Below are 25241 nucleotides of genomic sequence, written 5' to 3' on the forward strand. Positions count from 1 at the left end.
AGAGCTCAGGGGCAGCAGCATGGCGGAGTAGCTGAGGGTGGGAGCCGCTGTCTGGAAGCTGCATTTGCAGTACAAGCATGCAGTTTTAACATGGGTGCGGTGCCTCCTTGGGCTGGCTCTACGTGAGGGGTGTGAGGGGCTGATGATGGAGATTGAGGAGCTGGCTGAAGCTCCTCCAAGGCTACCTTGGCAGCCATCCTGGGCTACAGAGCAGTCTGGGAGCTCCTGCAGGACCAGCTAGACCATAACGGTGGGTCCAAGACACCCTGCTCCTGGCTCCCTGCCGTCTTAAGCTCTGTGTGAAGACTTTATCTTTGGCCAGTGACTATGCTGGGATTCTACCCCAACCTGCTGTGAGATAGATTGGTTAATGAAAACCAAGTTCATTTTATCTTATTTTGGGATTTTTGTGTATTTCCCACATATTCTACAACAATACGTGTTCTTTTTGTCATTAGAAAAGGTCCTATTTTTAAGAATCAAATTCACTTTGATTCACTTTTGGAAATCACTCCAATATAAGTAAGTATCCCAAGGCACAGACTCTGGGAATTTCCTTCAGTTGTTCTTGACCTTCCCTGAAGGTATGCAGGGAGGTAGGGAGTGGGTGAGAATTTGGGGTGAGAATTGGAGCCATGAAACTGACATATATACATGGCCTTGCCCAAGTTGTTTGGCATCTCTGAGCCTCAGTTTTCCTCATCTTTAAAATGGCGATAATGATGGTTTTTTGGGTTTTTTTGTTTTTTTGTTTTTTTTTGATATGCATTCTCACTCTTTTGCCCAGGCTGGAGTGCAGTGGCGTGATCTTGGCTCAGTGCAACCTCTGCCTCCCAGGTTCAAGCAATTCTCCTGCCTCAGCCTCCCGAGTAGCTGGGACTATAGGCGCGTGCCACCACGCCGGGCTAATTTTTTGTATTTTTAGTGGAGACAGGGTTTCACCATGTTAGCCGGGATGGTCTCAATCTCCTGACCTCGTGATCCGCCCACCTCGGCCTCCCAAAGTGCTGGAATTACAGGCATGAGGCACCCGTGCCCAGCCCATGATGGTTTTTGTCACATGGAATTGTAAAAATTAAATCAGAGGGGCTGGCGCACTGTCACCGAGGGCACATAAATGTATGCTCAGCCCTCGTGATGGCAGTGGGCCAGAACAGGCCGCTGTTCCCATGGTATTATGGGCATCTTACATGCAGCATATTTGTTAGGCTGCGTTAGCCCGATTCTGCCCTCCACCCCCGTCAACCCTAGAGTTTACCCAGGACCAAAAGTAAACTTAAATATCCTCTGTGTCATGGCCTCGGCTTACCTAACATGTTCTACAGATAGATGTTGTTCAACAACAGTAATGATACCCTTCAAAGAAGCTTTTGAAAAGCCAACGTGAATTTCCAAAAGCCAACACTAGAGCTGATGTGTTCCCTGCTTGCCTTTATTTTCAAGGTGTTCTGAAGACGCAGATCCCGATATTAACTTACCAAGGTGGATCAGTGGAAGCTGCTCAGGCATTCCTTTGCAAAGATGGGGACCCGCAGACACCTAGGTACGTATGTCGCATCCCAGTTTAAGTGGCGGATGGTGGAAACGCCCATATGCTCTTCACTTAGCCAACAAAGTGTCTGCACACCCAAGCCCTTCAGAGGGAGTGAAGCCATGAGCTAAGGAAGATGGGTTCTCATGGACCAGACTAACAAATGAGGCTGGAGGGTTTCAAGGTATCCTGGGGGCCTCACAGAGCATCTCTGGAAGTAACAGATCCCTGGGCAGCAGAGAGAGACAGCGTATCTTCCTGATAGAGGGGAGACATAGCACTAAAAAAAAAAAAAAAAAAAAAAAAGTTTCTCAATCTCAAACTGTGGGTCATGACATGTTAGAGAATAGTGAAATCATTTCAGTTAGGGTATCGAGCACCTTTGGAAAATGAAATAGAAATACAGCATCATTGTATATCTTGTATAGTAATGGCAAGTACTCCCTCATAAGACTGTGTACGTGCAAGTGTGTGTATTTCTTACTGTGTGTTATGGTCAAACTTTTTTTCTTTAAGGAGGTGGGGATGGAGTCTTATCTGTTGCCTAGGCTGGGGTGCAGTGGTGCGATCTCTGCTCACTACAACCTCTGCCTCCCAGGTGCCAGTGATTCTCCTGCCTCAGCCTCCCAAGTAGCTGGGATTACAGGCACGCACCATCACACCCGGCTAATTTTTCTATTTTTAGTAGAGATGGGGTTTCACCATGTTGGCCAGGCTGGTCTGAAACTCCTGACCTCAAGTAATCCACCCACCTCGGCCTCCCAAAGTGCCAGGATTACAGGCATGAGCCACCGCGCCTGGCCGCTAATTTTTGTATTTTTACAAATACAAAATACATGGCGGGGTTTCGCCATGTTGGCCAGGCTGGTCTTGAACTCCTGACCTCAGGTGATCCACCTGTCTCAGCCTCCCAAAGTGCTGGGATTACAGGTGTGAGCCACTGTACCTGGCCTCTCTGAACTATTTTTTAAGCTTACACTTCAGTGGCGTAAAACTACACTCACATTGCTGTACAGCCATCATCACCATCCATCTGCAGACCTCTTTTCATCTTGCAAAACTGAAAGTCTGTGCTCCATTCAAAGATAATTCTCCATCTCCTCCTCAACCCAGCCTCTGGCAACCACAATTCTACTTTCTGTCTTTATGAGTTTGACTATTCGAGGCACCTTGTGTAAGTGGAATCATCCAATATTTGTCCTTTTGTGACTGCTTATTTCACTTAGCATAATGTCCTCAATGTTCATTCATGTCACAGCATGTGCCAGAATGTCCTGCCTTTTTAAGGCTGAATAACATTCCCTTGTGTGTATAGACCACATTATGTTTTTGCATTCATCCGTCAGTGGGCACTGGGTTTGCTTCCTGCTCTTGGCTATGCTGAATACTGCTGCTATGAGCATGGGTGGACAAATAACTCCTTGAGTCTTTCACTTCTCCTGGACATACACATAGAAGTGAAATTGCTGGATCGTATGGTGTGTTCTATTTTTAATTTTTTGAGGAATGGCCATACTATTTTTTATAGCAGAGTTGAGATTTTTGAAAAACACTGTCTTGGAAGGATTGAGAGAGATGTAAAAGTATAATATGCATATTCTTTTTTTTTGAGACAGAATCTTGCTCTGTCGCCCAGTCTATAGTGCAGTGGCACAATCTTGGCTCACTGCAGCCTCTGCCTCCCGGGTTCAAGTGATTCTCGTGCCTCAGCCTCCCAAGAAGCTGGGATTACAGGCACCCACCACCATACCTGGCTAATTTTTTATATTTTTAGTAGAGACTGGGTTTCACCATGTTGACCAGGCTGGTCTCGAACTCCTGGCCTCAGGTGATCCACCTGCCTCAGCCTCCTGAAGTGCTGAGATTGCAGACATGAGCCACTGTGCCCAGCCTTTTTTTTTTCCCCCCCTTGAGACGGGGTCTCACTCTGTCACCCAGGCTGGAGTGCAATGGTGTGATCTTGGCTCACTGCAACCTCTGCCTCCTGGGCTCAGGCGATTCTCCCACCTCAGCCTCCCAAGGATAGCTGGGACTACAGGCACTCGCCACCACACCTGACTAATTTCTGTATTTTTAGTAGAGACAAGGTTTCACCATGTTGCCCAGGCTGGTCTCAAACTCCTGGGCTCAAGTGATCTGCCTGCCTCGGCCTCCCAAATAGCTAGGATTACAGGTATAAGCCACGGCGCCCAGCCTGCATGTTCTTAAATTGGATTGTCAAAACAGTAGTCCTGCTAGTAATCATAGCAACAATAATCACTGTAACCAACACGGACTGAGCACTGAGTAGGTTCAGGGCTTCATGACAAGCGCCTCCTGTGCATTTTCTCATGTTTCCCTTTGAACACTGTGTGAGGTACACACTGTGGTCCTGTCACCCTACAGATGCAGAAAATGAAGGTTAGGGAGGTTAAGCAATTTGCCCAAGGCCCATGGCAGGAGGACCTGGAATCAGAACCCAGATGATCTGCTGCCACAGCCCACATTCTGACCACTATGCCATCTGTGCCCCTTATTTCTCTATCTAAAGAAGTTTATCTTTGTGTTAGACTCACTCCTTTTATATTTTGAGCCCTTTTCCTTCTGTTTTGTGTCTGTAAACTGAACAAGATCCTGGAAGGGGCCAGCAGCAAGCCAATAGCAGCCAATACTCTCAGCCTCTTGGCCTGGCTATCCCTGCTGGACAAAGGGGATCTGGGTGGGCACCAGCAGTGTTCCCATCCCCATAGCAACCCTGACCATTGGCCTCCTGCTTTTATAGCCTCTGACCCTACTAAAGAAATCGCTGAGGATTCCAATGCTGGATTTTTTTTTTTTTTTCAAGACAGAGTCTTATTCTGTCGCCCAGGCTGGAGTGCAGTGGTGCGATCTCAGCTCACTGCAACCTCTGCCTCCTGGGTTCAAGTGATTCTCCTGCATCAGCCTCCCGAGTAGCTGGGACTACAAGCACCCACCACCACGCCCAGCTAATTTTTTAGTAGAGATGAGGTTTCACCATGTTGGCCAGGCTGTTCTCGAACTCCTGACCTCAAGTGATCCACCTGCTTCGGCCTCCCAAACTGCTGGGATTATAGGCATGAACCACCATGCCCAGCCCCAATGCTATATCTTAAACTGATTTAATAGACTAGCCTCCAGCACAGGTGCTGGCCCAGAGTAGATGTGCCACCAAGTTCTGCAGGAATGAAGGAATCAAAGAAAAAGAGAAGCGTCTTTCGCGCAAACACAAGAAGGCATGACCCAGCAAAGCAGCCACCTCTCCATAAGGACCCTCTGACCTTTGCTTCCCGGCAGATTTGACCACCTGGTGGCCATAGAACGTGCCGGAAGGGCTGCCGATGGCAATTACTACAATGCAAGGAAGATGAACATCAAGCACTTGGTTGACCCCATTGACGATCTTTTTCTTGCTGCGAAGAAGATTCCTGGAATCTCATCAACTGGTAAGTATGGAGTACTGGGGATGCACCAAGAACGTGGCCCCATGAAGTGTCTTTTGTTGTTGTTGTTGTTATGGAGTCTTGCTCTGTCACCCAGGCTGGAGTGCAGTGGCACGATCTTGGCTCACTGCAACCTCTGCCTCCTGGGTTCGAGCAATTCTTCTGCCTCAGCCTCCCAAGTAGCTGGAATTACAGGCATGCACCACCATGCCTGGCTAATTTTTGTGTGTTTGGTAGAGACGAGGTTTCACCATGTTGACCAGGCTGGTCTGGAACTCCTGACGTCAAGTGATCTACCCGCCTCAGCCTCCCAAAGTGCTAGGATTACAGGCGTGAGCCACCATGCTCAGCCTAAGTGTGTTTTTATTGACTATTGAACACACGACCAGAAAGAGTTATGTGGGGACCATCATTTTCCACTGCAAAGATGGTCTTTGTTCATTACGGTTGGTATAGACACTAATGACACCGCCATATAGAAATCCAACATCCTCACAAGCAAGGGAGGGAAAGCATATTCTATTTGCCTGACTCTAAAGTAATAAAACTAATATTAAAGTAATATCAATAGTAAAATTGAGGCATGGCATATTATTTTGGTCATATAGGACAGAATGTACCATATATTATTTTGTGAAGCATGTTAATTTAAAAATTATCTAATATATGATTAATATTTCAATTTTTTTTTTGAGACAGAGTCTCACTCTGTTGCCCAGGCTGGAGTGCAGTGGTACAATCTCAGCTCACTGCAACCTCCACCTCCTGGGCTCAAGCAATCCTCCCATCTCAGCCTCCCAAGTAGCTGGGACTACAGGGTGTGCTACCATGCTTGGGTAATGTCACGTGCGTCTGTGTGAAGAGAGTCCACAAACAGGCTTTGTGTGAGCAACAAGGCTGTTTATTTCACCTGGGTGCAGGCGGGCTGAGTCCGAAAAAGGAGTCAGCGAAGGGTCGTGGGATTATCATTAGTTCTTATAGGTTTGGGATAGGTGGTGGAGTTAGGAGCAATTTTTTGCGGGCAGGGGGTGGATCTCACAAAGTACATTCTCAAGAGTGGGGAGAATATTACAAAGTACCTTCTTCAGGGCGGGGGAGGATATTACAAAGTACCTTATCAAGGGTGGGGAGGGTGTATCGTACAAAGTACATTCACAAGGGCAGGGGAATATCACAAAGTACATTATTGCAAGGGCGGGGAGGGTGTATTGTCACAAAGTCAATTGATCAGTTAGGGTAGGGCAGGAACAAATCACGATGGTGGAATGTCATCAGTTAAGGCAGGAACTGGCATTTTCACTTCTTTTGTGGATCTTCAGTTGCTTCAGCCCATCTGGATGTATACGTGCAGGTCACAGGGGATATGATGGCTTAGCTTGGGCTCAGAGGCCTGACAGGTAACTTTTTTTTTTTTTTGAGATGGAGTCTCGCTCTGTTACCAGTCTCGAATGCAGTGGCGCAATCTCGGCTCACTGCAACCTCCGCCTCCCAGGTTTAAGCGATTCCCCTGCCTCAGCTTCCCGAGTAGCTAGGATTATAGGCGCATGCCACCACGCCCAGCTAATTTTTGTATTTTTAGTAGACATGGGGTTTCACTATGTTGGCCAGGATGGTCTCGATTTCTTGACCTCGTGATCCGCCTGCCTCGGCCTTCCAAAGTGCTGGGATTACAGGTGTGAGCCACCATGCCCGGCTGCTTGGCTAACTTTTAAACATTTTTTTGGTAGAGATGAGGTCTCACTATATTGCTCAGCCTGGTCTCGAACTCCTGAGCTCAAGCTGTCTTCCCACCTCAGCCTCCCAAACTGCTTCAATTACAGGCATGAGCCACTGAGCCTGGCCTTCAGTCGTTAATAATTATAATAATATGGTCTGGGCGCGGTGGCTCACGCCTGTAATTCCAGCACTTTGGGAGGCCGAGGCAGGTGGATCACCTGAGCTCAGGAGTTCCAGACCAGCCTGGCCAACATGGCACAACCCCGTCTCTATTAAATATATAAAAAAATTAACCAGGCATGGTGGTGGGCTCCTGTGATTCCAGCTCCTCAGGAGGCTGAGGCAGGAGAATTGCTTGAACCCAGGAGGTGGAAGTTACAGTGAGCCAAGATCGCGCCACTGCACTCCAGCCTGGGCGACAAGAGCAAGACTCTGTCTCAAAAATAATAATAATAATAATAATATAATAATAATAATAATAATGTGATAATTTGTGTTTGCACAAAACTTTGTACTTTTCCAAGAGGCTTCACATTCATTGTAGTGTTTAAGCCTCTGTGAAAACCCTGTGAGGCAGGTAAGGTGAGTCCCAGGAGGTTTTCCCAGATCGCCCAGCTAATTAGTGTTGCTGGTAGCATTAGGAGTAGACTGCAGACTCCTGGGGCCCCAGCCCTTTATCAGGGAATCATGCCTTTATGAATTGCGGAAAGGCTTAGTGTAAGCCCCAAGGAGAACCTTTCTTCCCTCTGGGTGGGTCTCAGGCCCTGGGGTAATGAAGTCTTGTTTGTCATTCCATGTTTCCAAGTGTTTCCCAGACTCATTAGTCTCCTTTGGCTTTTGAGGTTTTGATGAGACAGTGAGAGCCTTCTGGGCTGATTAGAACGTTTCTGCAAATCGCCCTGGCTTTTCCCAGAAGAGGCTGTGGGTGTGGTGCACACAGTGCGGTTGGCTTCCAGCTTCCTGTCCCTCCGGCTGGGCAGGCAGAGGACCTCAGCCTGTGGGGGAGGGGTTCTCAGAGTGGAGAGAAAAGAGATCTCTGTGGCTACAGGGGCAAACAGGGTCTGAGGGAGCTGCTAGAGCAATCCCATCCTCCCGCACCCGCAATGGGACCCCCATCTGTGCTGTGACAACCCTGAGATCCCAGAGGAGGCAGGTGGAGCTGGCCGTTCATGGCTTCGAACCGCCCCCTTTGTAGACCCTTGGGCCCTTCTCACGGCCTCAGGAGCCCAGTCTGCTCCTGTGGCCCCCGCCGCCCCAGACTCTCCTGCCCAGCAAGGCTACCTCCTGAATTTTCCTTTTTCTCTTCTTCTCCCTCAAAACCCCTGTTCCTCAAGTTCCATGGGCAACTGCCATGTCATGGGCATAGTGCTCAATTGAGAATCAAGTCACCTGGGTTTAAGTCTCCACCTTCCACTGATTGCCCAGGTACTGCCCCCATCAGGGACTACCAGCTCTATACAGTGAGGATCACGATACCCGTGACAGGATGGATGGGAAGCCCAAAAGAGATGGAATTCATAAGATGCTAAAAAAGAGACAGCTATAGACCAGATACCAGTGTTACATGGTGGGTGTTATTCTCCTCATTCAGTGGGCTATCATAGATCTAGAGAAGTGTTCTGAGAAAAACCATCAGGATATAAATCTAAGGTGTTTGGTCCTTCACAATTGTGTCATTCTTTTGGCCAAATTCACTCCCTGATGTTTGAGATGGATCAGCTCTAGATCCCACAAAGAACACTAGCCTCTGACAGAATTCTTCCACATCTTCCAAGCCTTTATAGAAGCAGACACAAAAACGATGTACCTGTTCCATAGGCTTGGAGAGTCCAGCCCTCTGGCCTTGAGAGACTCAGACAGGTGCATTGCATGAAAGGTTATTGAGACAGCTGTAACCCTCTTCTAGAGGTGGATTCAGCTGAACATCTAGTTTACAGACTCCTCCATAAATACCTGGACACAGGAGCTGTGTCCCCCAGATCTACAGCACCACCTCAAAGGGTACATGCTTCAGGGCTTGATAGGTTTTTTTGTGTGTGTGTGTGTTTTTTTTTTTGAGATGGAGTCTTGCTCTGTCGCCCAGTCTGGAGTGCAGTGGTGTGATCTCAGCTCCCTATAACCTCTGCCTCCCAGTTTCAAGTGATTCTCCTGGCTCAGCCTCCACAGTAGCTAGGACTACAGGCATGTGCCACCATGTCTGGGTAATTTTTGTATTTTTAGTAGAGGCAAGGTTTTGCCATATTGGCCAGACTGGTCTCAAACTCCTGATCTCAAGTGATCTCCCTGCCTTGGCCTCCCAAAGTGCTGGGATTACAGGCATGAGCCACTGCACCCAGACTAGATTTTTAAATCTTATCCATACAAGGGTAGAGGTATCTGCTAGTTATTTTTAGCCAATCCACCTATCTTGAACACCATTCATTTCACCAATGAATTAAATCATTTTTAATATGTGTTTATTCTAGCATTCATTTATTACGCTAATTAACAAATTCTCTGATGCAGACTATCAGGTGGGCCTCAAGACTATATAGCCTCTTTCAAATGCTTAGTAACCACACTTGGAGTGTGTATTCCTGATTAGGATATTTCAGATGTTAACCAGGTACCCCTCTGGTATAGATTAAAATGAACTAAAACACATACATTTCACATTCTTTCAGCAGAAGCCTTTAAAGTAAGTTCTAGAACTGACTTTGCACCAAATCCCCCAGGGGGCTCAGTGAGCGGGAGCCACTGGAAGGGAGGTCCTGAGTGTCACCATACCCACATCTCCCATGGGCCTGGCACCAAGAGCATAGAACATGCTCCATCTTTGCTGGAGAATGTGACCCAAAAGGGGACATGCCCACACTGTAGTGTGTTCCAAACATGGACTCATTTTTAACTAAAGAAGTTTCTAGAAGGCCTAAGGGGAAGTACCACAACTCCTGGTTGTCTGAAAATATATCCAGAGCCAACCTTTTTGCCCTCCCAAAGGCAACAAGCACATGTAGGGCTGCCTTGCTTCAGGCCTCCCCCATTTTGCCCTGGTCCCGTGCACTGACTCAGCTCCCCTTCCCTTCAGGAGTCGGTGATGGAGGCAACGAGCTTGGGATGGGTAAAGTCAAGGAGGCTGTGAGGAGGCACATACGGCACGGGGATGTCATCGCCTGCGACGTGGAGGCTGACTTTGCCGTCATTGCTGGTGAGCACTCGGATGGCCGCCCAGTCCGGCCGGATACCCAGGGTGAGCGACCTGGCTTGGAGCCTGACCAGGCCAGAAGCTCTTCTTCTCTGCAGTCAGTCCATAGGGCACCAGGGCAGGGAGGGGAGGTGGTGCTCAGCCTCTGACCTTTCATTCAGTCATTCAACAAACAGTTACAGTGTGCCAGGCAGTGTTCTGAGCACTGGGGTTATAGCTGCAATGACCCTGCTCCACAGAGCTCCCATTCTAGGACTGGGACATAGAGAATGAGCCCTGACAAATAAACACATCAGATGATTCTAAAGAGTAATAAGAGCTTTGGGGGCGATAGTACAGGTAGCTGAGAGAGGGTGATGGGAGGGCCCCTTCAGATCAGTGGTCAGGAAGGCTTTTCTGAAGAGAGTGATCTGTGCTTTTATCTGCATGAACAGTAAGAAAACTATCTGGTAAGTGTTTGGAGGATGCGAGAAGCTTTCCACCTTTCCTTTCACCTACTTCTGCCTTGGGCTGCCCTGTGCCTCCCCACTGTTGCTCCTCTCCCGCAGGACCCACCTTTCCTGTGTCCAGGTCCGTCTAGGTGTGGCCTCCTCCTTTGACCTCACCACACATTTCAAGAAAATTGGGAGATCCCTGAAAAAGGCTCTTTCCCACTTCATGATCATAGCCTGGAGAGGAATGGAACCTCGTGGGAACCAGTGCCAGGGTGGGAAAACCTGATTCGTAATTGAGAAATGGCTGGAGGCTCAGTATGGGCAAGTATGAGAGTTTAAAACTCCTGGCGACCCAGTGGTCTAGGGGCCCTCGTGCTCTTGTGAGTTTTGCCTCTGGGCGTTCAACCAAGTTCTCACAATGAATATTAGAAAAAAATCCCCTCATGCTTGCATCATTGGAGGGAAAAATGAGTCATTTTCAAGTAGGCCAGGGCATTCTCTTCTTCTTCTTCTTCCTCTTCCTCTTCTTCTTCTTCTTTTCTTCTTTTCTTCTTCTTTTCTTCTTCTTTCTTCTTCTTCTTTTCTTCTTCTCCTTCTCCTTCTCCTCCTTCTCCTTCTCCTCCTCCTCCTCCTCCTCCCTTCTTTTTTTTTTTTTTTTTTTTGAGAGTGCTTTGTTGCCCAGGCTGGAGTGCAGTGGTGCCATCTTGGTCACTGCAACCTCCGCCTTCTGGGTTAAAGCGATTCTCCTGCCTCAGCCTCCCGAGTAGCTGGGATTACAGGTACATGCCACAACACCTGGATAATTTTTGTATTTTTAGTAGAGACAGGGTTTCACTGTATTGGCCAGGCTGGTCTCGAACTCCTGCCTTCAAGTGATTTGCCCACCTTGGCCTCCCAAAGTGCTGGGATTACAGGCCTTAAATCTCCCTGGGGAAAGGGAAATACCCAACCCCACCTTTCTTCAGCCTTCCACGTGGGAGAGGGACATACCCAATTCCAGCTCCCTCTAGCAATCTGTGCCACGTAAGGGGGAGAGGACAAAACTGAGAAGCAGTGGTGAAGTTCACAGTCCAGGGCACAGGCTTACTAAAAGGCAGAGACCTAATCATAGGACTGCAGAGCCCTTCCCCTCCCCGACACATCTTACCACCATCACTAAAGGTCCATTTGCTACAGTTTCTTTTTTTTTTCTTTTTTGAAACAGAGTCTCACTCTATCACCCAGGCTGGAGTACAGAGTACAGTGGCACGATCTCAGCTCACTGCAACTTCTGCCTCCCGGGTTCAAACTATTCTTATGCCTCAGCCTCCTGAGTAGCTGGAATTACAGGTGCGCACTACCACGCCTGGATAATTTTTGTGTTTTTGGTAGAGACGGGGTTTCGCCATGTTGACCAGACTGGTCTCGAACTCCTGACCTCAGGTGATCCACCCACCTCAGCCTCCCAAAGTGCTGGGATTACAGGCATGAGCCCCTGCGCCTGGCCCAGCTGCAGTTCCTTTTACCAAGTAAATTATGTCCACCTTTCAACAACAAAAAAAATTTACAAGAAACACCGATAAGCAAAAACACAATTTGAAGAGAAGGTACAAACAGAGTCAGACATGTCAGAAATGACGGGATTATCAGACCTGGAATTCTTTTAAAAGTATGATTAATATGATAAAGTCTTAACTGCAAAAAATAGGCAACATGCAAGAAGAGATGGATAATGCAAGCAGAGACATGGACATTTTAAGAAAGAATAAATAAGAAGTGGTAGATCAGCCTGGGCAACATGGCAAGATACCATCTCTATAAACAATTTAAAAATTAACCAGGTGTGGTGGTGCATACCTGTAGTCCTGGCTACGTCGGGGGCTGAGGTGGGAGGATCACTTGAGCCCAGGAAGTTGAGGCTGCAGTGAGCTGTGATTGAGCCATTGTACTCCAGCCTGGATGACAGAGCAAGACACTGTCTCAGGAAGAAAAAAAAAAAAAAGAGGAAGTAGATAGAGATCAATAACTCTGTAACAGAAATGCAGAATGCCTTTGATGGGCTTATTAGTAGACCCGACATGGCTATGGAAAGAATCTCTGAGCTTCAAGATATCTCAACAAAAGCTGCCAAAACTGAAAGAAAAGCAAAGAGAAAAAGTGCTGGGGGGAAAAAAAACCCACAACAGATCAGAATATCTAAGAACTGTGGGACAACTACAAAAGGTATAACCTAGACTAATGGGAATACTAGAAAGAACAGAAAGAGAGCGATAAATAGCAGCATTTGAAGCAATAGCAAATGAGAATTTCCCCCATATTAATGTCAGACACCAAACCATAGATCCGGGAAGCTGAGAGAACACTAAAGAGGATAAATGCCAAAAAGCTGCATCTAGACATATCATATTCAAACTTCAGAAAACCAAAGATAAAGGAAGAATCCTGAAAGAAGCCAGAGGCAGGTGGGGAAAACCCTTTACCTATACAGGAACAAAGGTAAAAATTACATTCATTTGACTTCTCTACAGAAAACATATAAGCATGAAGAGACTGAACTATTTTTCTTTTTTTCTTTTTTTGAGATGGAGTTTCACTCTTGTTGCCGAGGCTGGAGTGCAATGGTGCAATCGCGGCTCGCCGCAGCCTCCGCCTCCCGAGTTCAAGCGATTCTCCTGCCTCAGCCTCCCGAGTAGCTGGGATTACAGGCGTGCGCTACCACGCCCTGCTAATTTTGTATTTTTTTAGTAGAGACGGAGTTTCTCCATGTTGGTCAGGCTGGTCTCAAACTCTCGACCTCAGGTGATTCATCTGCCTTGGCCTCGCAAAGTGCTGGGATTACAGGAGAGAGCCACCACGCCCGGCCACCTTTAATCTTTACATTACTGAACTATTTAAAGTATTGAGAGGTAGCAACCAATGCAGAATTCTGTGCCCTGCAAAATTTGCTTCAAAAATAAAGGAGAAATAAAGACTATGAAACAAATAAAAATTGAGAGAATTTGTTGCCACAACTGCCTTGCAAGAAATGTTAGAAGAAATTCTTCAGAGAGAAGGAAAATTATATCTGTCAGAGACTTGAATCTACATAAAGAAAGGAAGAGTATCAGTGAATAAAATAAGTGAGGGTAAAATAAAAACTTTCGTATTTATTTTTGACCTAACATATCAGTTTGTTCAAAATAATAATAACAGCACAAAATAATAATAACAGTGCATTCCATTATGTATGCTGTATGTATATATATGCTTATGTATGTTTGTGTATAAGTGACCCAAATGACAGGCCAGGCACGGTGGCTTACGCCTGTAATCGTAGCACTTTGGGAGGCCGAGGCGGGCAGATCACTTGAGCCTAGGAATTTGATACCAGCCTGGGCAACATGGGGAAACCCCATCTCTACAAAAAATGGAAGAATTAGCTGAGCATGGTGGTGGACGCCTATAGTCCTAGCTACTTGGGAGGCTGAGATAGGCAGACCACCTGAGCCTGGGAGGTTGAGGCTGCGGTGAGCCATGATTGTGCCACTATACTACAGCCTGGGTGACAGAGTCAGACCCTGTCTCAAAAAAAATAGAATAAGTGACACAAATGACAGCAATGGTACACAGAATGAGAGGGAAGAATTAGCAACGTTTTGTTATAAGTTGCTTGTGCTACCCATGAAGTGGTATACTGTTATTTCAAAGCAGACTTTGTTGTAAATGTATGTTGCAAACTCTAGGGCATCCACTAAAAAACTAATTTTAAAAGTAGAATTTACATGCTAAGAAAGGAGAGAAAATAGGATCATATAAAATACTCAGTTAAAACCACAAAAGGCAGAAAAAGTGTAGAAGACAAAAATGGGGCCAGGCGCAGTGGCTCACACCTGTAATCCCAGCACTTTGGGAGGCCGAGGTGGGTGGATCACCTGAGGTCAGGAGTTCGAGACCAGCCTTGCCAACATGGTGAACTCCCATCTCTACTAAAAATACAAAAGTTAGCAGGAGAATCACTTGAACCCGGGAGGCAGAGGTTGCAGTAAGCCAAGATAATGCCACTGCACTCCAACCTGGGGAACAGAGTGAGATTTGGTCTCAAAACAACAACAACAACAACAACAAAACAAAAGAACAAAACAAAAAAATGGAATAAAGAACAAAGGCAATAAAGAAAACAGCAGCAAATATGGTAGCTATTAATCCGACTATATCAATAATCACCATAAATGTCAATGCCACAGTGAACTTAAAAAATCAAGATTGAGGCCAGGTGCGGTGGCTCACGCCTGTAATCCCAGCACTTTGGGAGGCCGAGGCTGGGTGGATCACGAGGTCAGGAGATTGAGACCATCCTGGCTAACCCAGTGAAACCCCGTCTCTACTAAAAATCAAAAAATTAGCTGGGCGTGATGGCGGGCACCTGTAGTCCCAGCTACTCAGCAGGCTGAGGCAGGAGAATCGCTTTAACCCGGGAGGCGGAGCTTGTAGTGAGCCGAGATCGCGCCACTGCACTCCAGCCTGGGTGAAAGAGCGAGACTCCATCTCAGAAAATAAAACAGAAAACAAAAAACAAACCAAGATTGAACTATATATTGTCTGCAAGAAATTCACTTTAACTGTAAAGACACTATATGTGTCTTTATATTTAAACAGATTAGCAATAAAGAGATAGAGAAAGATATGCCATGTTAACACTAATAAAAAGAAAGCAGAAGTAGCTACATTAATTTCAGACATAGCAGACTTCAGAACAGGGAAAGTTATCAGGATAAAGAGGGGGATTACGTAATGATAAAGGGGCCAATATTCAAATAAGACATAATACGCCAGGCACAATGGTGCACACCTGTAATCCCAGCACATTGAGAGGCTGAGGCAGGTGGATTGCTTCAGCCTAGACGTTCAAGACCAGCCTGGACAACATGGTGAAACCCCATCTCTACAAAAACCCCATCTCTACAGGCAAATGCCTGTAGTCCCAGCTGTTCAGGAGGCTGAGGTGGGAGGATCACTTGAGGAGGCAGAGGTTGCAGTGAGCCAAGATTGCCCCAAAAAAAGTTGATGGGGGGGAGCATAACTGATAAAACTGCAAGGATAAATAGATAAATTCACTATTACAGTTGGAGACTTCAACACCCCTGTATCAGAAATGGGTAGATCAGCCTGGGCAACATAACAAGACCATATCTCTACAAAAAAAGCAAAAAATTAGCTGAGCATGGTGGTGTGCACTTGTAGTCCTAGCCTCTCAGGAGGCTGAGGCAGGAGGATTGCTTGAGTTTAGGAGTTGGAGGCTGCAGTCTGCTGGGTTGTACCACTGCACTCCAGCCTTGGCAACAGAGTGAGACTCTGTCTCTCAAAAATAAAAATAAAATAATTTTTTAATAAAAAATAAAAATCAAGTAATGTAATCCATTATGTCAATAGGCTAAGGAAGAAAAATCGCATGTTCATGTCAATAGATACAGAAAAAGCATTTGACAAAAGCAACACCCATTCATGATAAAAACTTTCAGCAAACTAGAAATAGAGGGGAACTTCCTGAACCGGATAAAGAATATCTACAAAAAACCTACAGCTAACATCGTAATTAATGGTGAGAAACTAGTTTTTCCACTAAGATTAGGAAAAAGGCAATGATGTTCGCTCTTACCACTATTTTCAACATTGTATTGGAAGTGCTGCCTAATGCAGTAAGACAAGAGAAAGAAATATAATGTAAACAGATTGGGAAGGAATAAATAAAATTGTCTTTGCTTGCAGATGGCATGATTGTCTGTGTAGAAAATTCAAAAGAATCAACAAAATCTCCCAGAACTAATAAGTGATTATAGTATGGTTGCAAGATAGAAAGTTAAATACTTTAATTGTATATGCCAGCAATGAACAAGTGGAATTTAAAATTAAAAACACATTACCATTTACATTAATCCTCCAAAATGAAATACTTAGGAATAAATCTAAAAATATGAAAGAAAATACAAAACATTGATGAAGGGTATCAAAAAAGAACTGTATCAATGGGGAGATATTCCATGTTCATGGATAAGAAGACTCGATATTGTCAAGATGTCAGTTCTCCCAACTTGATCGATAAATTTGATATAGTCCCAGTCAAAATCCCAGTAAGTTATTTTGTGGGTATCAACAACCTGATTCTAAAGTTTATATGAAGGGCAACAGATACAGAATAACAAACTAAATATTGAAAAAGAACAAGATCAGAGGCCTGACACTACCTGACTTTAAGACTTACTATAAAGCTACAGTAATCAAGGCAGTGTGGTATTGGTGAAAGAACAGATAAATAGATCAATGGAACAGAATAGACAGCCCAGAAGTAGACCCACACAAATAGGGCCACACAATGTTTGACAAAGGAGCAAAGGCAATGCAATGGAGCAAAGGTAGTCTTTTCAACAAATGGTGCTGGAACTGGAACTACTGGACATCCACATGAGAAAAAATCAATCTAGACATATAGACCTTACATCCTTTACAATAATAAACTCAAAATGGATTATGAACTTAAACATAAAACACAAAACTATAAAACTCCTGTAAGGTAACATAGGAGAAAATTTGGATGAGCATGAATATGATTATGACTTCTTTTTATTTTAATTTGATTGATTGATTGATTGATTAAGACCGTGTCTTGCTTTGTCGCCCAGGCTGGAGTGCAGTGGCATGAACTCAGCTCACTGCAACCTCCACCTCCTGGGTTCAAGTGATTCTCCTGCCTCAGCCTCCCCAGTAGCTGGGATTACAGGCACACGCCAACATGCCTGGCTAATTTTTGTAGTTTTTTAGTAGAGATGGAGTTTCACCATGTTGGCCACACTGGTCTCGAACTCCTGACCTCGAGTGATCCACCTGCCTCGGCCTCTGAAAGTGCTGGGATTACAGGCGTGAGCCACCACATCTGGCTGATTATGACTTTTTAGATAACAACACCAAAGGCATTCTCCATGAAAGAAACAGTTGATAAGCTGGACTTCACTAAAGTTTCACACTTCTGCCCTGTAAACGACAATGTTAAGAGAAGGAGAATGCTGAGTGCAGTGGCTCATACCTATAACCCTAACACTTTGGGAGACCAAGGCAGGAGGACCATTTGACACTAGGAATTTGAGACCAGCCTGGGCAATGTAGCGAGAACTTGTCTCTACAAAAAAATTTTAAAATATTAGCTGGGCTTAGTGGCATCTCTGTGTCTGTTTCCCAGTTTTCAAATGGAGATAATAATAGTACTTACACCTCACAAGCTTGTTGTAAGGACTCCAGGAGCTACTCTATGTAAGGCATTTACAACAGTGCCACATGTTGTAAATATTCAATCAAAGAAGATACTCTGTTCCATTGAATATAAGATGTCATTGATGGCCAGGCATAGTGGCTCATGCCTGTAATCCCAGCACTTTGGGAAGCCAAGGCAGGAGGATCACTTGAGTCCAAGAGTTCCAGGTTATAGTGAGCTATGATTGCGCCACTGCACTCCAGCCTGGGTGACAGAGTGAGACCCTGTCTTTATTAAAAAATGAAGAAAAGGCTGGGCGCGGTGGCTCATGCCTGTAATCCCAGCACTTTGGGAAGCTGAGGCAGGCAGATCACAAGGTCAGGAGATCGAGACCATCCTGGCTAACATGGTGAAACCCCATCTCTACTAAAAATACAAAAATTAGCTGGGCATGGTGGCAGGTGCCTATAGTCCCAGCTACTCAGGAGGCTGAGGCAGGAGAATGGCGTGAACCCAGGAGGCGGAGCCTGCAGTGAGCCGAGATCGTGCCACTGCACTCCAGCCCGGGCGACAGAGCAAGACTCCGTCTCTTAAAAAAAATCCCACCACTTTGGGAAGCCAAGGCAGGAGGATCATTTCAGTCCAAGAGTTCCAGGTTACAGTGAGCTATGATTGTGCCACTGCACTCCAGCCTAGGTGACAGAGTGAGACCCTGTCTTCATTAAAAAATGAAAAAAGCCAGGCACGGTGACTCACACCTGTAATCCCAGCACTTTGGGAGGCCAAGACGGGTTGGTCGTTTGAGGCCAGGAGTTCAGGGCCAGCCTGGCCAACGCAGTAAAACTCCATCTCTACTAAAAATACAAAACTTAGCCAGGCGTGTTGGCATGCACCTGTAGTCCCAGCTACTCGGGAGGCTGAGGGAGGAGAATCGCTTGAACCCAGGAAGCAGAGGTTGCAGTGGGCTGAGATCATAACACTGCACTCCAGCATGGGCAACAGAGCAAGACTCGCTCTCAAAAAAAATAATAATAATTGATGACAAGAATTAACAATAATTTACATACTACTAAGAAAGGAAAATACAACCAATTGTAACTGTAAGATACTATTAATTGTAAGATACATCTCAATTTCAGAGATGTAAGTGTAACAAAAGTACATCTTAAAATCAGTAGAATACAGTATTATTTTTATCATATGGTCTTTACCTGCCACATTTTGATATATGGCTTGTATTTTCATGCCACATGCCTTTGTATTCACTGAAGAATGTTTGTTTGTTTGTTTGTTTGTTACGGAGTCTTGGTCTGTTGCCCAGACTGGAGTGCCGTGGCATGATCTTGGCTCACTGCAACCTCCACCTCCTGGGTTCAAGTGGTTTTCCTGCCTCAGCCTCCTGAGTAGCTGGGATTACAGGTGCCCTCCACCACGCCCTGCTGATTTTTGTATTTTTAGTAGAGATGGGGTTTCACCATGTTGGCCAGGCTGATCTCAAACTCCTAATCTCAGGTGATCTGCCCATTTCAACCTCCCAAAGTGCTAGGATTACAGGCTTGAGCCACCGTGCCCGGCCAAGGGAGTTTTTGTTTGTTATTTTTTTTTGTTTGTTTTTCTTTTTTTTTTTAACTGGAATTGCTCCCATTCCTCCACCCCTCTTCTGGCAAAATTTTACTCAACCTACAAGGCCCATATTAAATGACCCCTTTTCTATGAATCTTTCCTAAACCAGTCAGAATGAGTGCCCCCTCTCCATGCTCCCATAATTCTGCGTGAACATCTCAGTCATAGTGGCCCGTGGCTGGCCGTGTGCACAGTCCCTCCTCTCCTGAGTGGGATTGACCTCACTTTCGTGGTGCTCTAGCACTTATTGCTTACCAGGCCCTTCATCAATTCTTCTTCAACTGCATGGAGAACTCAAGCAGTTTTCAGGGAAGAGCCAAGGAGATGGTCCCAAAACTGGGGAATAAGCCCTTTGGGCCTGTGATGGAAAAGGAAGGGAAGTCTGAGGCTGATTTGGGAGTGATCTTTGAGCACATGGAGAGGTCATGGGATCCAGCGCGACGGGGCTGTTTCCTGCCCTCTGAGGGTGGGCTTCCACGTGGCACAGGGGATTCAGCTCAGCCAGAGGGGAGAGTTTCTTCGTGTTGAGTGTTTTGGAATGGGTTTCTATGGTTATTGCCTAAACCTTTTTTTCTGATGGTCATTAGCAGTGGATTAAGTAGTTTAGAGCAAGGGTTTTCAAACTTTGGCTTGGATCAGACTCACATAGAGGATTTATCAAAACTCAGCCAGGTGCACCTATAATCCCAGCTACTTGGGAGACTGAGGCAGGGGGATCACTTGAACCCAGGAGTTTAAGCCTCCACCCCAATGAGCTATGATCGTGCTAGCCTGGGAGACAGAGGGAGACCCCATCACTAAAAAAAATTAAAAATAAAAATAGGCCAGGTGCAGTGGCTCATGCCTGTAATCCCAGAACTTTGGGAGGCCAAGATGGGTGGATCACAAGATCAGGAGTTCAAGACCAACCTGGCCAATATGGTGAAACCCCGTCCCTTCTAAAAATATAAAAATTAGCTGGGCGTGGTAGCACACACCTGTAGTCCCAGCTGCTCAGGAGGCTGAGGCAGGAGAATCGCTTGAACCCAGGAGGCAGAGGTTGCAGTGAGCCGAGATCGCACCACTACAGTCCAGCCTGGGCAACAGAGCAAGACTTTGTCTCAAAAAATAATAATAATAAATAAATAAATACAAATAAAGAAAATTCAGCTTGTTCCTTTCCTCTCCTCTCCTGCTGAGCTTTTTATTCAGTAGTTCTGGGCTGGGGCCAAAGAATTTGTGTTTCTAGCAAGTTCCCAGATGATACTGGTGCTATGGGACCGTGGACCAGTCCTGCAGATAGTTCTGCTTCCTAGAGGCAGGCTGACAGACACATGACTTTTCCAACTCCATGATGGAATCTTGTTTTGCTGTTCTAGGTGTTTCTAACTGGGGAGGCTATGCCCTGGCCTGCGCACTCTACATCCTGTACTCATGTGCTGTCCACAGTCAGTACCTGAGGAAAGCAGTGGGACCCTCCAGGGCACCTGGAGATCAGGCCTGGACTCAGGCCCTCCCGTCGGTCATTAAGGTAACAAACCCCAGCCAGCCGCTCGCCTGGAAGCAGCTTTTACCCTGGATGAGCAGCAGGCCTGAGGTCCCAAGCCGTAAGCCGAGGGCTGGCACCCTGCTGCCCCTCAAAAGCCAGAGGCAGAGCCAGCCTTAAAGCAAAGGTCTCCTGGATTGGGTGCCCTTTAAGCTACTCGCGGTTCTGAATCGTGTGGCAGGCCTGATCCAAGTGACCATTTTCCTTCTAGTTTGACTTTGGGTGAGTTGCTTAGCTTCTCTGAGCCTCATTTTCTTCATCTGTAAAATGGGGGGTGGTCAGCATTGTTGGAGGAACCGAATGCCTCACCCATGGTGGGTACTTCATACTGTTAGTGGTGGGCAGGTGTCCTGTCAGCCCCCTCCAAGGAATTCACCACCCAGCGAGGCCACTAAAACCTCCAGAGTAAGTCAATCAGCCATACTAAGGAAAGTGCTAAGGGGGACAGACAAGGTGAGAAGAGAATGCTATGGGCTGGAGGCTGCAAGGAATAAGCCACGTAGAAGGAGAGGAATCCCAGCGGGAGGAATGGGGGGAGCAGGGGCTTGGGAGATGAGGACAGGCTTAGTGATGGTTTGTGGGAGACAGCTCTTGAGGTGGAGAGCAGGAGGTAGGGGGTGAGACAAAAGTAGAAGAGGGCTTCAGACCCCAGGGCCCACAAGGAGGAGGTCCATGAGCCCCTGAAGCTGTTTGCACAATTGTTCCTGTACATGTATTTTTCTGCGCAAGACTCTTAGTCTGGGGCCATTAAGAATCCCTGGTCCAGCTGGGTGTGGTGACTCATGCCTATAATCTCAGCACTTTGGGAGGCCAAGGCAGGAGGATCACCTGAGCCCAGAAGTTTGAGACCAGCCTGGACAACATGGTGAGACCTCATCTCTAGAAAAAAATTTTTAAAATTAGCTGGGCCTGGTGGCATGCACCTGTGGTCCCAGCTACCTGGGAGGCTGAAGTGGGAGGATCGCTTGAGCCCAGGAATCCAAGGCTGCAGTGAGCTATGTTCACTTCACTGCACTCCAGCCTTGGAGACAGAGTGGGAGACCCTGTCTCAAAAAAAAAAAAAAAAAAAGAATCCCTGGGAAGGGACAGATCATATTAGCTGGACCCAAGGACACTGTGACTTTCTCCCTGAGGACTCTCCCTGAGAGGCAGCAGCAGGTAACTTTTGTCTGAGCTCCTCTGACTGCAGACCCCATGCTCTGAAGTGTTGTTTGCAGTTCTAGGTACACTCTGTAGCGCAGTGCAGAGGAAGGGCATCAACGTGTGCCCGTCTAACTTATGTGAACTCACACATGCATATGGGGAAAATGCAAAAGAGAAGTGGCCAGCGCCCAGCGCCCAAGCCTGAGCAGCGAGGTGGCGGCGGGACTGGCCCTTCCTTCCTTGGGCCTCAATTTCCATGGCCCTCTTAGAGCAAGCTCCGCCCCCAACACCAATTCCAGGCTCTAACCCGCCTCCTCTGGGGCTCCTCAAGGAGATGGGACCTGCCCCTCTTGGAGGAGAAGCTGGTGGACCAGACTTGCGGGACATTCACAATGCCTCAGTGCTTAACGGGACACCTACTTGGGGAATATTCCCAGGTAATTTGGACCTTGGGAAAACGGGGCCAAAGCTCTGACTTTACATCTAAATCCTGGGTCAGATGTGACTTCACCTGTGAGCAGACAGCAGCCTGAGGGATTAGAGGTGGGTGTCGAAGGTTGTGGGAGAGGGCGTGGAAGGTCTGGGGAGATGGGAAAGCAAATCCAAGAGGCAGGAGGGTCCTGAGCACTGAGCCTGCAGAAGAGCCCGAGATTGGGTGGGTGGTTGCTACAAGTCCCCTGCCAGTGGGCAGGCCCGATAGCCTCCCAACGTCTGCAACCAGACGTCCGCATTGCTGCCTCTTTTCTTTCTTTCTTTCTTTCTTTTTTTTTTTTTTTTAAGACAGAGTTTTGCTCTTGTCACCCAGGCTGGAGTACAGTGGCACGATCTCGGCTCACTGCAACCTCCACCCCCCAAGTTCAAGCAACTCTCCTGCCTTAGCCTCTCGAGTAGCTGGGATTACAGGTGCCTGCCACCATGCCCAGCTAATTTGTTTTGTATTTTTAGTAGAGACAGGATTTCACCAAGTTGGCGAGGCTGGTCTTGAACTCCTGACCTCAGGTGATCCACCTGCCTCAGCCTCCCAAAGTGCTGGGATTCCAGGCGTGAGCCACCACGCCCGGCCTCTTTTCTGTCTTTCTTTCCTGTTTTCTTACTCCCTGTCTCTTCGCTTTTTCCTTCTGTCTGTCTCTCCCTCTCTGTTTCTCTGTGTCTTTCTCCTTCCTGCCCCTGGCCTCTGTTTCTCTCCAGCACCTGCCTGGATTGGTGGTGTCATTCCCATTTTACAGACGAGAGACCTGGGGCTCTGTGAAGCCGATGGCTTGCCTGAGACCACCCAGCTGAGAGGCAGAGCTGGGATCCGAGTCTAGGTCTCTGTGACTCCATTCTCTGTGCTTTTCCCAATTCCACTCAGAAGTGTCCCAGTTCCTGGTAGTGCCAGGGAAGAGAGATGGGGGAGGGGGAGCTCAGGCAGCTGTGGTGACATTTTCAGAGGGAAATGGTCTGCCCTAGAGGGGCCCAGAGGGCCTTTTGTGCTTTCTTTATACTTCCTGGATCTGAACTGGAAAAAAACACGCAAGGGCTGCTTCACACATGATTCCTGATTCACGCAGACACAAAAGAACGAACCCAGCCAAACAAATCACACAGCCCAACACACAGATGGAAACTTTTCCTTCTGCATTTCTACCTAGTCCTTCATAAATCAATTAATAATGTACCACCCTTATAAAGAACATAAAATGGGGATTTTTTTTTTTTTTTGAGATGGAGTCTCGCTCTGTTACCAGGCTGGAGTGCAGTGGAGAAATCTCAGCTCACTGCAACCTCCGCCTCCCAGGTTTGAGTGATTTTCCTGCCTCAGCCTGCCAAGTAGCTGGGATTACAGGTGCGCACCACCACACCCGGCTAATTTTTGTATTTTTAGTGGTGACAGGGTTTCACCATGTTGGCCAGGCTGGTCTTGAACTCCTGACTTCAAGTGATCCACCTGCCTCAGCCTCCCAAAGTGCTGGGATTACAGGCGTGAGCCACCACGCCTGGCCTAAAATGGGGATTTTTTAAAAGCAAAAGTACAAACACATGTTTGTTGAGCCCCGCCCCTGGGCCAGGCCCAGGCTTGCTCTAGGGGACAATGAGGAGTCACCCTGGGTTGGGGACTCAGGGTCCACTGGGGAGACTACACATGACAGGCAATTTCAGGAGCCAAGATGGAATGTGCACAGTAAGCTTCAGTGAGAGGCCGGGCGTGGTGGCTCTCACCTGTATTCCCAGAACTTTGGGAGGCTGAGGCAGGCAGATCACTTGAGGCCAGGAGTTCGAGACCAGCCTGGCCAATATGGTGAAAGCCCATCTCTACTGAAAATACAAAAATTAGCCAGGCGTGGTGGCGGGCGCCTGTAGTCCCAGCTGTTCGAGAGGCTTGAGACATGAGAATCACTTGAACTCGGGAGGTGGAGGTTGCAGTGAGCCATGATGACACCACTGCACTCCAGCCTGGGTGACAGAGTGAGGCTCTGTCTCAAAAAAAAAAAAAATTTTTTTTGAAAAAAGCTTCTGTGGGAGCACAGAAAACAGTGCTTAGCTCAGCGAGTTCACTGAAGGCTGCCTGGAGGAGGTGGCACTGGCACTGAGCTGTCTTGAGGAGTGAGTAGGATATAAGTAGCCAGGTAAGGAAGGGTGGAAAAGGCCTTCTAGGCCGCAGAATCCACATAAGCAAAGGTACAGGGACATGAAGCCGTACAGTGTGCAGAGGAAACAGCTAGAATCGTCACACTAGAGTTCTGCAGGTCACTACGTGGGGGTCCTTGAGTCATCCAGAGATGCTGGGCAGAGCTGTGGCCTGAGCTAGTGGAAAAGCTTGATTGGTTGGGGCAGAGAAATGTCCCACAGCTCTGCTCAGTGAGTTGCATTTGGGGACAGGGGTTCTTAAGGATCTCACTGTGAGTGTGGTAGAAGCGGGCACTATGCTGAGGAGGCCAGATAAGGTGGACATCACTACCCGGGCACACCCTGCCCACTCTGGCCCTTGGCCCAGGGGCGCCTTAAAGTGAGGGAGAGGCCCTTGGGTTGTACTTGAGGGCAAGCATTCCTCAGACGTCATCAAGGGCCAAGAGCCACTTGATGACACTTTACAGGGGTACCTGCAAGGTCTGATAAGGAGGGCTTGGAGCTAAGGAGCTGGAGAACTTGGTCTTTCTCAGCTTGGGGGCCAAGGTGCTGCAATTTGGCAGGGTGACAGAGCTCTGGGCAGGGGGTGGGTCCCTGGGAGGGACTGAAGGCCTCCAAGGATGAGGCCTCGGGAAGCCCCCTCATGGGGCCATCTTCCCCTCAGCCCGATGGAGGCCTCAGACAGCAGCCAGCCAGGCCGGCTGTGCCTGGATGCTGGTCTGGGTTAGGGCCACTCTCTTCTCTGTATTTCTGTAGTTTGTGGACTTCTCTGTTTCCTAGGACCAAGTCCTTTGTAAAAACGTCCGGCCTGCCTTGGGTGAGTGAAGTGGGTGGTTA

General features: G+C 47.3%; 1 protein-coding gene across 11 annotated transcripts in view; it reads left to right on the plus strand.

The window, feature by feature from the left end:
• DGLUCY (D-glutamate cyclase) overlaps positions 1–25241 on the plus strand; it is a 172925-nt gene that overhangs the window by 142489 nt on the left and 5195 nt on the right. For 4 of the 11 annotated variants that reach the window (XM_024925412.3, XM_003832765.6, XM_055097946.2 and 1 more), the window contains exons 10-13: positions 1444–1543; positions 4826–4974; positions 9755–9874; positions 20488–20639. In XM_024925412.3, the coding sequence (XP_024781180.1) occupies positions 1444–1543; positions 4826–4974; positions 9755–9874; positions 20488–20639 (521 nt within the window). Of the gene's footprint in view, positions 1–1443; positions 1544–4825; positions 4975–9754; positions 9917–20487; positions 20640–25241 lie in introns of all 11 variants that reach the window. The other 7 variants (XM_008958194.4, XM_008958193.5, XM_008958192.4 and 4 more) reach the window with 2 other exon arrangements.

Source organism: Pan paniscus, chromosome 15 (genome assembly GCF_029289425.2).
Source record: "Pan paniscus chromosome 15, NHGRI_mPanPan1-v2.0_pri, whole genome shotgun sequence".
Lineage (NCBI taxonomy): Eukaryota > Metazoa > Chordata > Mammalia > Primates > Hominidae > Pan > Pan paniscus.